This window comes from Enhydra lutris, unplaced genomic scaffold (assembly GCF_002288905.1).
Source record: "Enhydra lutris kenyoni isolate GAN:26980312 unplaced genomic scaffold, ASM228890v2 scaffoldscaffold4, whole genome shotgun sequence".
Classification (NCBI taxonomy): domain Eukaryota; kingdom Metazoa; phylum Chordata; class Mammalia; order Carnivora; family Mustelidae; genus Enhydra; species Enhydra lutris.
The window spans coordinates 55,470,697-55,485,647 of NW_019154088.1; the positions used below are offsets into that span (position 1 = coordinate 55,470,697).

Genomic DNA, 14,951 nt, shown 5'->3' on the forward strand with positions numbered 1-14,951 from the left:
GGTGTTGGGCTCCTGACCAAACTATTAGGCTACCATGGTCGAGTATTACAGCTTTTTTTCTGGCTGGGAAGTGGGAGGGATGAGAAGCAGGTCTAAGTTCACTTGAGCTCACAGCTCCCTGCCCCCGCCTCAGATGAGCTGGGCAAGAATTCTTAGAAATACCCCAACTACTCGCCCAACAAATTTCTGGGAAGGATAGAGAACCAGGTGTAACTGGTTATAAGGCGGACAGGGTAGAGTGGTCTCAGTGGTTTCAAGTCAGAAACTCAGTGATGTACAAGTAGAAACCGTGCCACACAGCCATGGCAAGGCAGCGGAAACCAGCAGTTTGAGGTGAAGTGGTCAGGACACGGTAGGTGTTCTTGAGCAAGAGCTTTGGACATGCCTGAGCATCTGGGTAATTTAGGTGTGAGGAGCCTAGAGCAGTGTTAGTCATACAGTGTGGCTTCCACATTACATGTTTATAGATTGTGTCCTCTTCAACCAGGAAGTACTAGTCATGCATCTGTTATTCGGCTACAGTGTAGTTATATTGAAATGGGAAAAAATGTAGTGAAAATTTCTGTCTATAGCACTCCTCAGAGTGTTCTTCACTTTTACATTATTCGAACTATTTAAGAAATCTGAAAAATGTAAAAAAAAAAAAAAAGAACAGTAGCAGTATAATTGATTATGTTCTGATGACCATTTTTGCATTTATTTACACCTACATAATTATATACGCCTTTGCCTGTAGATTTGCTTTTGAACCTGTTGTAACATCTTATTTGTTCCCTCATTTATTATTAATGAGTTCAGCAAAATCTTTGACATCAGTTCATGCCATGCTTTTACCTTTTAAAAATTATCCTCTATGAATATCAATATAGAATTGTAAACTTCAAGAATTGTTAGAGAAGGGCCTAACTTATTTTAAATGATCCGAGATCTTGAATAATATTGTAGACTGGAACACATGATATGATAGAAGGAGGCTCTGTGGGAAAATGTGCATCGTATATGGATTCTAGTGAGCCTTTTTATATCTGGAAAGAGCAGAGCTCAGGGGTCAGAAGAGGTGTTCAACTTCACACACATACAAGGAAGAAATTCCTATGATGTTTGAAAGGATGATGTACAAGAAAGAAGCAAAGGCCGTGTAAGTGGAATCCAAACACTTGAAAAGCAATGATCTAATAAATGAAGCTTGAACTTCCCAGAAAGTTTCTCAGCAGCTAGTGAGCCTAGGTCCTATTCACCCTTTTTAAATTCTGCTAATTTATATTTGTGTTTTAGAGATGAAGTGTCCTCCATCTTATAAGACCTGTTTTATTACTGAGTTTACGGCCAATGATGTTACAATATGTATACTTAATAAAACATGAACCACACATATTTTACTGTGCTTCATGAGACATGTATCTTTTATTCTAAATCATAAATGTTATTTGTTGTAAACCATCAAGAAAGCAAGAACTTGGGGCTCCTGGGTGGCTCAGTGGGTTAAAGCCTCTGCCTTGGCTCAGGTCATGATCCCAGGGTCCTGGGATCAAGCCCCGCATCAGGTGCTCTGTTCAGCAGGGAACCTGCTTCCCCCTCTCTCTCTGCCTGCCTCTCTGCCTACTTGTGATCTCTGTCAAATAAATAAATAAAATATTAAAAAAAAAAAAAAAAGAAAGCAAGAACTTGTGTTTCTTGGGTAGATATTTTGGTCAGAAATCTTCCAGATGCCCTCTTAAAGACTGTCTAGAGTTATGCATCATTGACATGTGAGCAGATCCCTTTCAGAGGAATTTAAATATATTTGTTGGAGTTATTTTTGCAAAAAGGAGACATAAGGGTGTGATAAACTGATGGAAAATTTGAGATTTACTTATGAATTGAGGAGGATAAACTTTTGCTATATAGCCAGTGGAGAATTTTTGGCTTGGTAAAGAGAAGACTGTGGGAGGACATAATAGCTTTATTCAAATTGTTTAAATATTTGCAGGGTTATTGTTCACAGGAGAAATTAGACTTATTCCATGCAGTTCCCAAGGGCAAAACTAAGGCCAGCAAGTCCCTGAAGTTACAAGGAGACATCTGTCAATTCAGTCTAAGGTGAATTTTCTAACAGTCAGTGAGGGTGCTGGTTCCAAACATTGGTGGACTCTTTGAAGCCTTCTCTCGGAGAACATAGGATCGATCACCTGCTGGTGACCTTATATGAGGGACCCCTGTGAGGGGTAACTTGGACTAGGGTGTCTCTGGGGTCAGAGACCTTGCTATATAATTATGTGACGGCTCTCCTTAAAAACATACAGATGTTCTGCAGCACCGGGAAAAATGGGGAAGGAGACTTGCTCCTCTGACATGGTTCTAGGTGCTAAATATGAAAGCCTTTGTTACTGCAAGTCAGCCTCCAGTCTTTCCAGAAACTGACTGACATTCTGAGGCTTAGGAGGAGGTGTTGGGTTTCCTGGCAGATGCAGAATCTGCTGTTCTGTAATCATTCTTTGTGTGGGCCCAGCCGGATTTGGGCAGTAGATCTACTTGATGTGTAATTGTGACAGTGGCCAAGCAGTGTAACCAGATGGGCTGTCCCTGGGACCACATGACTGTCTTGAAATGTGACAACACAGGAATTCATTTTTGAAAGCAACTGCCTCCCTCTGGCAAGCGTCAAATGTAGGGTATAGTTTTAGCCCACTGCAAGGGGCTGGAGGGAAGGCTGTGGGAAGGACTAAGCAAGCAGTGGTCCCGGGAATCCAGATCCGTGGGCCTGCTGCTGTTTCTCTTCCCAGGGAAAGAACAACAAGACAAAGATTTGGAGGCAAAAATCAGGGTTTAAAAGACCAAAGGATGCTATGCTATTTTAAAGATTTTGTTTATTTATTTATTTGAGAAAGAGCGCATGCAAGGGGAGACCCAGAGGAGGAGGGAGAGAGAGAGAATCCCAAGCAGACTTCGCTGAGTGCGGAGCTTGAGACCGGGCTCGATCTCACGACCCTGAAATCATGACCTGAGCCAAAACCAAATGCCTGACTCTTAACTGACTGAGCCACCCAGGTGCCCCTACCCTATTTGAAAAAGTAGGATTACACTGCTCTTGAAGGAGCGGTGAGTTTGGGAAGATGGTGGATTTTTCAGGCATGGTACATCCTACTTCTCTAGAAAACAACACAGGTAACCAGGCAAATTCCACATACTCTGCGAACTGATCCTAACTTACGGATGGGCTTTCCTGGAAAGGGAGTGGCTTCCAGGAGCGGAGATAACCTGGAAAAAAATTGATGCCCAGGTTCGAACTTTGATGCATTCTTGCCTTCTTGAGAGCCAAGCTTGTTCTAGCACAGGGCGTGACAGCAATCCAGCCACTTAAATGTTTTTTGGCAAATAAAGTGTTACTGAAACATGGCAGTGCTTCTTCATGGAAGTGTTAGCTGTAGCTGCTTTCACGCTGGACCAGGGCAGAGTTGAGTCATTGCAAAAGACTGTGTGGCCAGACAAAGTCTAAGACACTTACCTGGCCCCACACAGAAGAAGTTTGCCGACCCCTGGTCTGTCAGGCTACTCCCTGCTTCACCATGACTGTCCTTTGAGAAGATGCTGATCACACTATTATTGAGCCAGAAGGGAAAGTCAGCAGAAGTAATCAGCAAGGACTTCCACAAAATACTTTTCCATCTTCCATCTTACCTGCTCTTCCTTCCCTGTTCCTTCGACCTGTTCCTCGGCACCTATTTCCCATCATGCACTTGAGTTTAGTAGATGACACGCCCATCAGGGAGTCATACCTAATAGAATAAAATATTTTGGCCAGTCTGTCCCCTTTGTCTTTCGTATTCTGTAAAAATTCTAGGAACAAAGTAAATTCAGTTAACATCTGTTGCATTCATTAGTATGTGGGGCTGGGTCCATGAAAAACAAGATAGCAATGACCATTTAATGCCACAGGTAACTATTTTGATCATTAACAAGGGATGGGATTCCTTGATCCTATGTATGATCACAGTTAACATGTGTTCTAGTACCATTTTCTTCATAAATGGGACAGCTTTTTGTTAGTATTTAGTTACCTTTGTCCTATAATAATAATTACCAAAATGAATTTTACTTTGTATTATACTGAAACAGTGCCTTTCTACTGTTGAAATTTATTTAGTTAAACCTTAGTATGTCTCTACTATTTGAGTTGGAGTTCCCCTTATACTTCGTTAGAGGGTTTTTAGCCAATCTAGACAGTGAAAGGATATGTCTTCCATAAGTACTATCTAAGAACCTCATAGGTTTGTAACAGTGAATGTGGAAATTTATGGCTTTAGTTGGCCAAGTGCATATTGCTTCAGCCTGTGATTTATGGTCTAGTGAACAACCACAGAACGTGTCCTTTGCAATTAATTGACCTTTGTACAGCCTGTTTGGGGTCTTACTAACAGCATCTGAAATGAAAGAAAAACTCTACCAGTTCTTACATATTATTACTTGGGAAATGATCCTATTAAAAATTTGCCCTGTGGTAATTTCAAAAGAAGTTATACTTAAAGACTTAATTTTTTAAACTGTGCTTTGAGTCTCACTGAAAGTCTTTAGCTGTTACTAAGAAGTTGTTTGCCACACAGATATGTAGGGGTAGAAATTTAAAAAATTTTAGCATCCTTCAGGTACATAAATCTTTGTCCAAATCATAAAATTCCTTTACATGAACATTTGATGTTAGGGTTGTAGTGTGTTATAGAAATAGAAAATCCAATGAGGAAGACAACATCGAAATGTTTTTACCTTTTTGCTGTGGGGAACAGAGGGGTGCCCCCGGTGTAGAGAACAGAGACATCCCAAATGTTGCCAGGATCTTGTTGACCTGATGCATTTTGTGTTACACAGAACATCTGAAAAAGTAAGGCATTTGTCCTAACAGAATATACTGTGCTTTAGAACTTCTGTTTTAACTATGAAAATAGTGAATGTTTGTGGCAAAATAAAAGTTCGAATTATACAAAAGTTAGTAAGTAAAAGACCTACCCAGAGGTAGCCATTGTTCAATTTACTTGTGTTTATTTCCAGAAATGTTTGTATGTTATGTGTACATTTTTTTCCTACAGATGAGAAATGGTTTTCGGAGGCATTCCTCCCTGCCCTGCCCCCTCCATACTATATTTGGTCATTTTGAATGCGATTACATAATTCCCCTTCATTTTGTGTTACTGCTACAAAGTAATTTATTAGGCCATCTCCCTTGCCATATTTTTGTTCACTTTATTTGCTGACTCAAAACAGCACTGTGGTGAAAAAAGTGTAAATATGTAATTGTGGGCTAAATATATAATTGTGTGAGTGTATCATTGTGAAAGTAGACTTAAAGGAAGGACACAGGCTGTGTGGGTGTGTTTTAAATTTGAACAATCACTGCCAAATGTACCTCCAAATTTTTAGTCCTAGCATAATAAGGACTTATAATATCCATAGCTGGAAATTCTGGAATATTATCCTTATCATCCTAGCTAACATGTATCAAGCATGTTCTGTGTGTACTGTTCTCAGTGCCTTCTTTACTTGTAATAACCTTTTAAATCCTCACAATGACTAGTGAAGTAGGCACCCATTTTACAGATAAGGAGATTAAAACTGAGTCACATAGTGAGGTCACTTAACTTGCCCGCCTATAAGTTACCATAAGTAGTGAGTGGTTGAGGATTCAAATATGTGTCTGTCGATCGTGATAGAAGGGGAACACAGCCAGCTTGGCTTGGTAGAGAGAGATGATCATGACATGAGAGAAGAAAGTCTGGGATATAGCTGTGAATGTTTACCTCGGAAAGAGTACAAAGAAATAGTACAAAATTTATTCTTATGGGCAAGGTGATGTTGAGAAAAATAAATGCGCTGTAGCACATAAAGAGAGTCGGGGAGGATCTCTTGGAATTTTTTCACTAGCCACTGACTAGAGATCTGGAATGAAAAATATGCCAGTTAAAAATGAGGCCAAGTTAAAAAAAAAAACTATTGTTTCTTTATCTTCTAAATAAGTTGGTTAATTAAAGCCTGATTTAAAGGAAAAGAAAGTAAATGTTCTTGAAGGTCCCTTATGCTGTACCACTTTTCTTTTCTAGCAAAGGGGGTTTTGTTTTGTTTTGTTGTTTCTTCAGAATGTGAGATAATGGGAACAAAGTAGATAACAAGAGAAGAGCTTCAAACTAGTTAGTGTAGGTTGAAAGCAAAGTGAAGTGTCAGAGCCTCCATCCAGTGGGAAGTTTTGTCCATCAGTATTATCTTATGCTTGACTATCGACCTACCAAGGAAATAGGATGAGTTGGATTAGAGAAATAGTAAAATTAATGTTTTTCCCCCTTTCTAATTACCTTATAAAAGAAGTAGCTGTTGAAAGTTAAGTACTTTGTAATTGAGTCACTGAACAACATAAATTAAAAAAAAAAATCATTGGTTTTAGAAATTGGGCCCTCAAACTAAGGAGAGTACACACTGGTTTTCCATAAAACCTCACTATCAGAGTTCTATAGAATCTTAGAACTTCTAGGGACTTTAGAAACAGTCTGGCCTTACCCTCTCAATTTGGAGAAAAAAAAATGAGGCCCAGAGATACTCAAACTTACCAAGAAATCCTGATTGAGTAAACCAAAAAGTTAAATTCTGGAATCTCATCTTCAGATGGCCAATCTAGTCATCACTCCACCATCCCATCGCTCTGAAAATACAAGTGATATTTGCAAATATTATCTAAAAACAGTAATCAGAAAATTTAGCAATATAAAATGTTTGTATCAGTTCAGTGCTAATTATTTAATAGACCTAAAAATGGGCATACAAACATAAATGTTTATAACACTTTTAAAAGAAATCAAAACTAGATTTTAATATGAATTAGCCATTTTGTAGGTAGAATGTAAAAGGATCTAATGTGATTGCTAGAATTTGTATTCTCATAGGGCAAAACCTTCTCTAGGGGTCGTTTGGTGTTACCCACAATCTGTTTTAAAAGAAGGAAAAGTAGCTTTTTTAAAGAATAGAATGAGGCTAATATTCTTTCTTATTAGAGAAAGTTGTAATGGAATCGGTCAAGGCAGTGGTCAAAAGCAGGGTTAGGTGTGTATAATTTAGGGAGGGATTTGTTTGCAATTCCAGGGTCCTGAACTGCTCAATGCTGTTAGCTCATGTTGAAGCACACTTGAGAAATCCCTATGAAGATGGTTATTAGACTGGTGTGTAACAGAACAGGAGAACAGGTTAGGGAAAAGCTTCATAAGTGCTGTCTGTATGCACACACATTATATATAGATAAGGCATTGATAAGGGGGTAGAAGAGTTCCCACAGAAAAAGTCTAGAGAAAAGGGATCAGAGGTCATCCAAGTAAGACATCAGGTCTTAGAACAATATTGAGAATTAGAATAATATTCAGAAATGTTGAATGTAGCTAAAATAGCAATAAAGGATTAGGGAAAAGCAAACTCATTTTTGGCCACTAACCACATCTGAGTTTCTTATACAGTTAAGTGGTTAAGAGTGAAAGGCCAGCTTTGTACTTACTGCATATTGCTTGTGATTAATATGAGGTCTAATTTTAGGAAAGAGGTTGCCCTGATTCTTTCCCACTGCCTCTGAATTTCCAACGGGATGACCTTTGGCGGCTTACCGGTCTTCTCTTTGCTCTTTTTCTTCCTCACTAACATGAGTGAAACAGCGGCTCCCCCATCCAGTAGATTATGTGAAGAGCATAGTGCTTAGAACAATGTTTGACCCACAGTAAGCTCTGAATGTGTTAGATTTGCTGTTGCTTTCATTACAACTAATGCCCTCTATACAATCTTACTTATTTTTCCACTTGTTTCTCTGTAACAAAGAAACTAGAGGGGTGGCAGATGGCTCAAAGAATAACACGTTAGAGGCTGGTAACACATAGGACCCAGGTGCTTTCCAGGAATATCAGACATCTCGACTTGCATCAGCAATTTCTTTCGTGGACTTCTTAGGGGAGACTCTTCCCCTCAGCATGTCTCCGTGTCCAGTGCTCTTGAGGGGACCCCCGCTCCCTGACAGCAATTGCATTCATCTGTTTCTGGTCCGTGGCTCTGCATAACTACAGACTGTAGCAGCCGCACAAAGTAGGAGCAGAGAGCTGATTCACAGATGTGTTTCACTTGGCTACTGGAGGGCACATCTGTATCGAAGGACCAGGGCTGCACAGAGGAAGCTGGAGACACATTGCCAAGATGAAGAACTCTGAGGATCGCCCCCAGGAATATAGTGATAACAGTACTTTTATGAGAAGCTTTTACATACGTTAGCTCATATGATTTTCTCAACTCTGAGGCATGTGAAGTAAAAATGAAGTGTTCTTTCCTCTGTTTTGACTACAGTATCTAGGTCTACTCTTAATATGTTTACATTACTAAAGCATTTCCAAAGTGTAAAGATTTCTCTCTTTATATTCATCTTCAGCTTCTAAAATGATCTCCTGTTCTGTTAACCATGACTATTAAGCTTGCCATAGACAGGCTCTCAGGGGACCCGAGACACAGGACAGGATTTTGTTGTAGTTTTGGAAACTTGCCCTAGTTTGAGGGACTAAAAAGATCTGGCACCTTCTATTAGATTTTATAGGTTCAAATACCGTTGGCTAGTTGGCTATCGCTGTGGGTCTTGGCTTGCTGGATACATTGGTAACAGCGGGGTTTTGCTAACTTTAATACTCCATTTTAGGAGAGAAGGGTTCAGCATTTACACTGCCATTGTAGCTACTTTATTAACATGTTAAATAGTAACCAAGGACTGTTCTAAAAACTCATCAGATTTCCTAAGCTTTTTAAAACCATGCAAGTGTAATGCAGTCCGACTTCAAAGCTGCTGCTCTAGCCGTTGTCCCCATCATCTGGCTGGTTCAGTCTCCAGATGAAATTCATGCAACTGCTCGAGTTCAGATATCTGTTACTGCCGGCTTTTAAGGCACCGTAAGCACTAGTTACTTTGCCTGCTTTTTGTGACTACTTAGCGAATAGTTTTGAAATTACATTTCTTTTATCTCACCGCAGTAGACCCACCTAGAAAGATTTGCTTCGAAAAGTGTTTTTGAGGTAAAGTATAGGGCTGAAATTAAAAGCCCCACCTTGAAACTGCTATCCCAAAGACTGAGATTCTGACCTTAGTAAATAGGTAGTAACTACTTCATTGTCCCCCAGCAGCTCTATGTACCTGGCCCAGCATCTCTTCCAAGGGGACAGGGGGTAGTTGTACTAAGGTGCTCTCTGAATGTGAAGTTAGAGAATTCTGAAATTTTCCTCTTCGAGTCTATTAGGTCACACAAATGACTTCTAGCCACATAGGTGTGCAGACATGCCTGCGAAGTTCCAACTACAGTGCCATCTTCTGACGGACTTGTGTTCGTGTGGAGCAGAAGCCACAGCCTCCTGATTTTGCGGGGAGGTGAGGGTTCAGGCTGGGGGCTACTATCCACAGAGGCCCTGAGGGCCCTGGTGCTGGCTTCAGGTCACCCTGTTTTGTAAGACAAAAGACTGGCCAGAGTAACCTTTAAAAGGGGGTTCCTGCATTCCTTGGGTTCCAGTTCCCGTCAGCTCAGATGCATTTCTCAAACTCGCAAGCTGTCACAGCAAGAGGGCTGGGCCTGTGGATAGTGTGTGCTCGTTTTACTTCTATCCATCCAGGGTCAGGCTTTATTCTACCTTTTCATCTGAAGCAGTACCTAGTTTTGGTTACATCAAATGAAACCCTTCAAAATTGTTACTGTTTTCTGGAGTCTGAATAAACTAACTGAAATAGTCTAATTAACAACTGGCCAGATCCTGTGGTCATTCTTAAAGACACTTTTCCTCCTTTTGTGGATTTAATCCAGACGTATAATTGAGCAATGCTGTCCTCAGTGCTCATAGGAGCTAGACATCCTTTGTCCTCCCAACAAACACTGTGCCCTTCCCAATGTTATTGTGCCCTGGAAGGAAAACAGTATCATACCATGGTGTGGCTAAGTTCCCATTTCAATTCCCCTTTATAGTCAACAATACTGTACAAACTTTTTTTTTCTTTCTTTAAGAGAGCGAGCAAGTGGGCAGGCGGGTGAGCCAGGGTGTGGGGGTCGGGGGCAGAGGGAGAGGGAGGGAGAGAATCTTAAGCAGGCTCCATGCCCAGGCTGCAGCCCGACCAAGGCTTGATCTCACGACGTGACCTGAAATCAAGAGTTGGACACTTAGCCAGCTGAGCCACCCAGACGCCTCTACTGTACCAACTTTTATGGTGACAGATGGTAGCTAGATTTATTGTGGTTGCCGTTTCACATCATGTATAAATGCTGCATCACCATGTTGTACCCCTGAAACTAATACAATATTTTACGTACATTGTTTTTTAATTTTTTAAAAAATACAAATTTAAAAAGTGATTAAAATAATAAATTCCCCTTGATTCATGGTTCAAAAAATGTCCCCTTTGTCACACCTAAGTCTGTCTGTAGCACCGTCTTGTCCCTTGGTGAGGGAACAGTCTGATGATTAGAGGCAACATTTGAAGACCAACATCTTCTATCTCATTGTCTTCTAATGGCTTATCTAGGCCATTGTCTAGATGCTCTGAAAGTCAGATGTGCTTATGGCCGTTGTGCATATATATCTGGTGGTATATTATGTTTTTTGCTTTCTATTTAGGACCAGGAAGAAAACAAGGGAGCGACAAGTTGGCCTGAATTCTACATCGATCAGCTCAATTCCATGGCTGCTGTAGGTATACTTTCTGTTCAATGGCACACAGTTTTTAAAAGGCAAATTTAGCACACAATTGGACAATAAATTCACTTGAGTAAGAACTACCAAATGTCATTATCTTTCCAAACTCCATTCCAAACACTCAGTGTTGCGGGGGTAGGGGGGAGTTGAAAAGAAGGGCAGGAGTTGTACTTGGCGAAATTATTTTTTCCAGTATGTTTTACATAAAATCAGCACACACTAAAATATACGTGAGTTTAATATTATAAGAGGAAATGTAATCTTAAATCTGGCTTATGTTCAACTTTAACTTGCAGTTGCTCTTATCAGTCGTTTGGAGCGTTGTTACGGCAGTAGTAGTCTACACGTTAATAGCATTTTACAATAATACAATGGAACTGTTCCTTCACTGTTCTCCTCCCATTCTCCTTTCCACCTGCTTAGCTCCTGGATTCTTGATGTTACAGGGCAGCCAGGTGCTCCTTCACTCTTGTGAATAACAAAGGGAGTTTATGGAATAAGTGGTGAATAAAAGACATAAAAATTATGCTGAGATGTCCTTGGGAAATCTTTGGTTAAGTAATTGCTTAAGATGCATTTTTCAGGGGCGCCTGGGTGGCTCAGTGGGTTAAGCCTCTGCCTTCAGCTCAGGTCATGATCCCAGGGTCCTGGGATCGAGCCCCGCATCGGGCTCTCTGCTCCGCAGGGAGCCTGCCTCCACCTCTCTCTCTCTCTACCTGCCTCCCTGCCTACTTGTGATCTCTGTCTGTCAAATAAATAAATAAAATCTTAAAAAAAAAAAAAAAAAGATGCATTTTTCAGTGCCTAAAATACACCTCTGATCACATGGATGGCTGTGTAATGTCAGCATTCTGAGCACCCTTCAGGGCACGTATTGATCCCAGCTAAAATATGCAGCAGAAAACAGGTCCTCAATCTTTGAGCCTTAATAACTCAAATCCTATTCATGTCGATAAAAATCGGTGATTGCCCATGGTGCACCAGTGTTCACTTGTGTGGGTACACTCAGGATTTTAAGATCACTCTGTTAGATTCAACTTTGAGTTTATAATATCCATGCAAGATGATAGCTTCCATAATAAATATTTTTCTCTACCTCTTCCTCTTCTTCCTTTCCTAGGGTCCTTTTGGATAATTAGGGGCCTCATACTTAGGCAAACATTTTAAAAAAAATTGTCTAATATTTTGCTGCTGCTGCAAAAGCTAAAAACTGATTAGAATATGTGAATCACACTTTCATTAAATTTTCAGAGACATTGACTTTTAGTAGCCTCCTCTTTTCTAGCTTTTTCTTTGAAGATGCTTCTTTTGCTGTTGCACAATGAATAATAAACAGCCTAGTAAATGTGGACAGGGCTGTATAAATTATAGAAGAAACTGCATAAGCTTTTGCCCCGAGGATTTCTAGTTTAAAAGCACTGCAGAAAATAACACCCAACGCCTCCTTGTCCAAGGCATCCTACATAATGGCAAAGATGAGAAAAGAGTGATCTCAGCATTTGTATGAATACGTTAGCAAAGTGTGGGGCTTGTGACGACCATCAGGGATTTTTCTGTGCACAGCCTGAGCAGTAATAACTTAGAGCCATTTACATTTCCTGCGTTTGAAGGTTAAGTTCTAAATTCTTGTTCCTGGCTGGTAGGGAAAAAAAGAGCTGTGGGGCAGAAAGTCTTGCTTTCTAATTAAGTCAGCATTGTTTGATGTAATAAGGGAAGTTGCTTCTTCGTTAATGAATTCACTTCTATAAATGGAGAAGTGCTAAATACTATGGCATTTTTTTTTCTTCACACTTTGGGGGCAATTAGGTTAATTTGTCCTGTAGTGACTTAACCCATGCCTTGTATGGAGTCACCCTGGCTCCTTTCCTGCACTAGGTCTGTGATGTGCCAGTATGAAGCACTTCTTTAAGAGCCTTCTTTCTCCTTCGGCCAGCTCCTTGGACAACCCTGTGCTGCATTCATGAGTCATCTACATTTTAATTATATTTGCTTCCTATTCTAAAATCCTTTCCAAGAGTATCTCAAGGCAATTAAATTGTCAGTCACTTTGCTATTCTTTACGTGCTTAACACCTAACAAAGCTTTCTAATGCTCCTGGAAGGACAGAGGTGGTGTCTTTCTAGGGTTAAAGGTAAAAGGCAGTAACAACTCCTGAGTTAGTGAGCCTGCAGAACTCCTGTGTATGTAACGAACAAGGAGGTCTGGTGAGACCAAAAACCCTATGCTGAATTTTCTGTTTTTCTCACCTTATTTGTTGCTACCGCCTCCTACTGTGGCTCTGGCTGGTCTCTCTGCTAACCGTATTGGAGATTTCCCAACAGTATACAGCAGAGAGCCTGAGACATTGTCCCTGGGGACTAGAAAGACCTACAGTTCCTCCAAATCCTTTCACAGCCTGGCAGCTCAACTTGAGCTCTCTAGCTTAGGGATTTGTTGAAGGGGATTGATCCACGCTGTTACCGTCCTTTGTCTTCAGCATCCCTACCTCTCTGGAGCGTGCAGCGTGGGACAGCAGCATAACAGGCACTTTACTGGTTGTTTTAAATCCTTATAAGCGCGGGTGCTGGAAGTGCTGTTTATAGATAAGGAGTCTAGGACTTGGAGAAAGGTTACCTTGCCCAAGGTCATCTAATTAGGAACAGGAGAGCTGGAATGTAAACCTATCAGACTGAGCTCAAAGATTCCATTCTAATTTGCCTCTCACAGGGTTTTTTAAAACCCTTTGGCAAGTAAAAGAGGCCTGGTAATCCCACCTCCACCTCCCCCGACTTTTCCAAGGTGGGGCAGGCATCTGTTTTCTTTAATGCCTCCAGAGTCTGATGAACAGCCCGAGTCCAGAACTGCAGCACTCAACTGGTCTGCAGAACAAGTTCAGTGACTGCGTAAGCTTCTTGACAAGAATGCTTTGTTCTTTAGAGGACCCCAGAGTGATCTGTTGGCTTTTAAAGAGTGAAAAACAGTATCATAAAAGCACAGCCCAATAGGTTTGAGAAGGACCTGGGCTTCCTTTGGATGGGGTTCTCCGTGCCCTCCCAGGGAGGAAGGATGCAAGGTGAAGTTCAGCGTGCTGAGCAGACTGGCTTGTTGATTTCACACCATTGAAATGTTTCCAATAGGTGCTTAGTACCAGACAGCTAGACAGGAATGATTTCTGTGCCTACTTTGTATCTCTCAGAACTGGATGTTCCAGTGCACACCTTAGTAGCTTTCATCAGATCCTCTACCAGGAGGCGCTTTGCCCTTTGCCCACTTCCAGGCGAAGGGGATTGAATAAGTGCAGAGAGCACCCAGGGAGGCCGCCATAAGCCTGACCTGCGTATGCCAAGGGGCATACTAGATGGTTGGCCTAGCAGCTCTCTTTAGAAAGTAGGGATGTCTCCTTTATCTGTGAAAAGCTGCAAATCAAGCCTTCTTCCTAAATGTGAAGCTTGAAAACTTTAGACTTCATATAATATATTTTATTTTGAAAAGTCGTATTAGAATATCATGTTCATCTGCATACCCTCAGTTTTCTTAGTATAACAAACACAATTTTTTATTCAAGTCTAATTGTATCACATACAGAAAAGAGTGTGTTGCCTCTGTTTTAAAAGGAAGGTAATGGTCCTTACACTGGGAAAGGAAATTCTAATTCAGTTTTCTCGACTTTTCATAAATCTCCCAGCTCTCCTAGCAAAAGACCTACTATAGTCTGTTTTTATGCAGATGTTCCATCCTCTCCAACATTGTTAAAATAATAATTACGTGAATCTTTCTTTGGTATTAGTGAACCATAATAAGAAATGTGTGTCTTCAATTTGGGTATAGTTTTGTGTGATTAAGCTTAGGAACAAGCGGTGATGTTCATAAACAGCTTGATTCTGAGCTGCAGATTCAAAGTGATTGCTTCAGAGTCTAAACGAGTTCAGCTGTGTCATAGGAGATTAAACATACTTGGCTGGATTCGGGCTGAATTTTCCAGGGAATGGGTCTCACAGAGCCGTGAAGAAATTTATTGGCCATTTCTGCACACAGCTTCCTCCCCTGCCGTCCCCTGGTCACAGCTGTCCAGGCACATCACCAGCAAGAGGACAGTGTCCGCAGAAGCAGTAACACATTTGAAAACGAGACTTTACTGATTTTTATTTCGGTTGCCTTAAACGATACTGATATATTTCTTTGGAGCTTTAACCCTCCTAATTGTGAAGTCAAATTTAGGTTTTAGTTCCCATTTAGTTACTTAATACTGATACTGTTAACTTGAACAA

The 14,951-nt window shown here is 40.7% G+C and overlaps 1 protein-coding gene across 3 annotated transcripts in view; it reads left to right on the forward strand.

The window, feature by feature from the left end:
* The window catches only part of LOC111140235 (dishevelled associated activator of morphogenesis 1), a 96,742-nt gene that overhangs the window by 32,607 nt on the left and 49,184 nt on the right, over positions 1–14,951 (forward strand). For all 3 annotated transcript variants that reach the window (XM_022492564.1, XM_022492568.1, XM_022492561.1), the window contains exon 3: positions 10,627–10,698. In XM_022492564.1, coding sequence (XP_022348272.1) covers positions 10,627–10,698 — 72 coding nt within the window. The remainder of the gene's footprint in view (positions 1–10,626; positions 10,699–14,951) is intronic.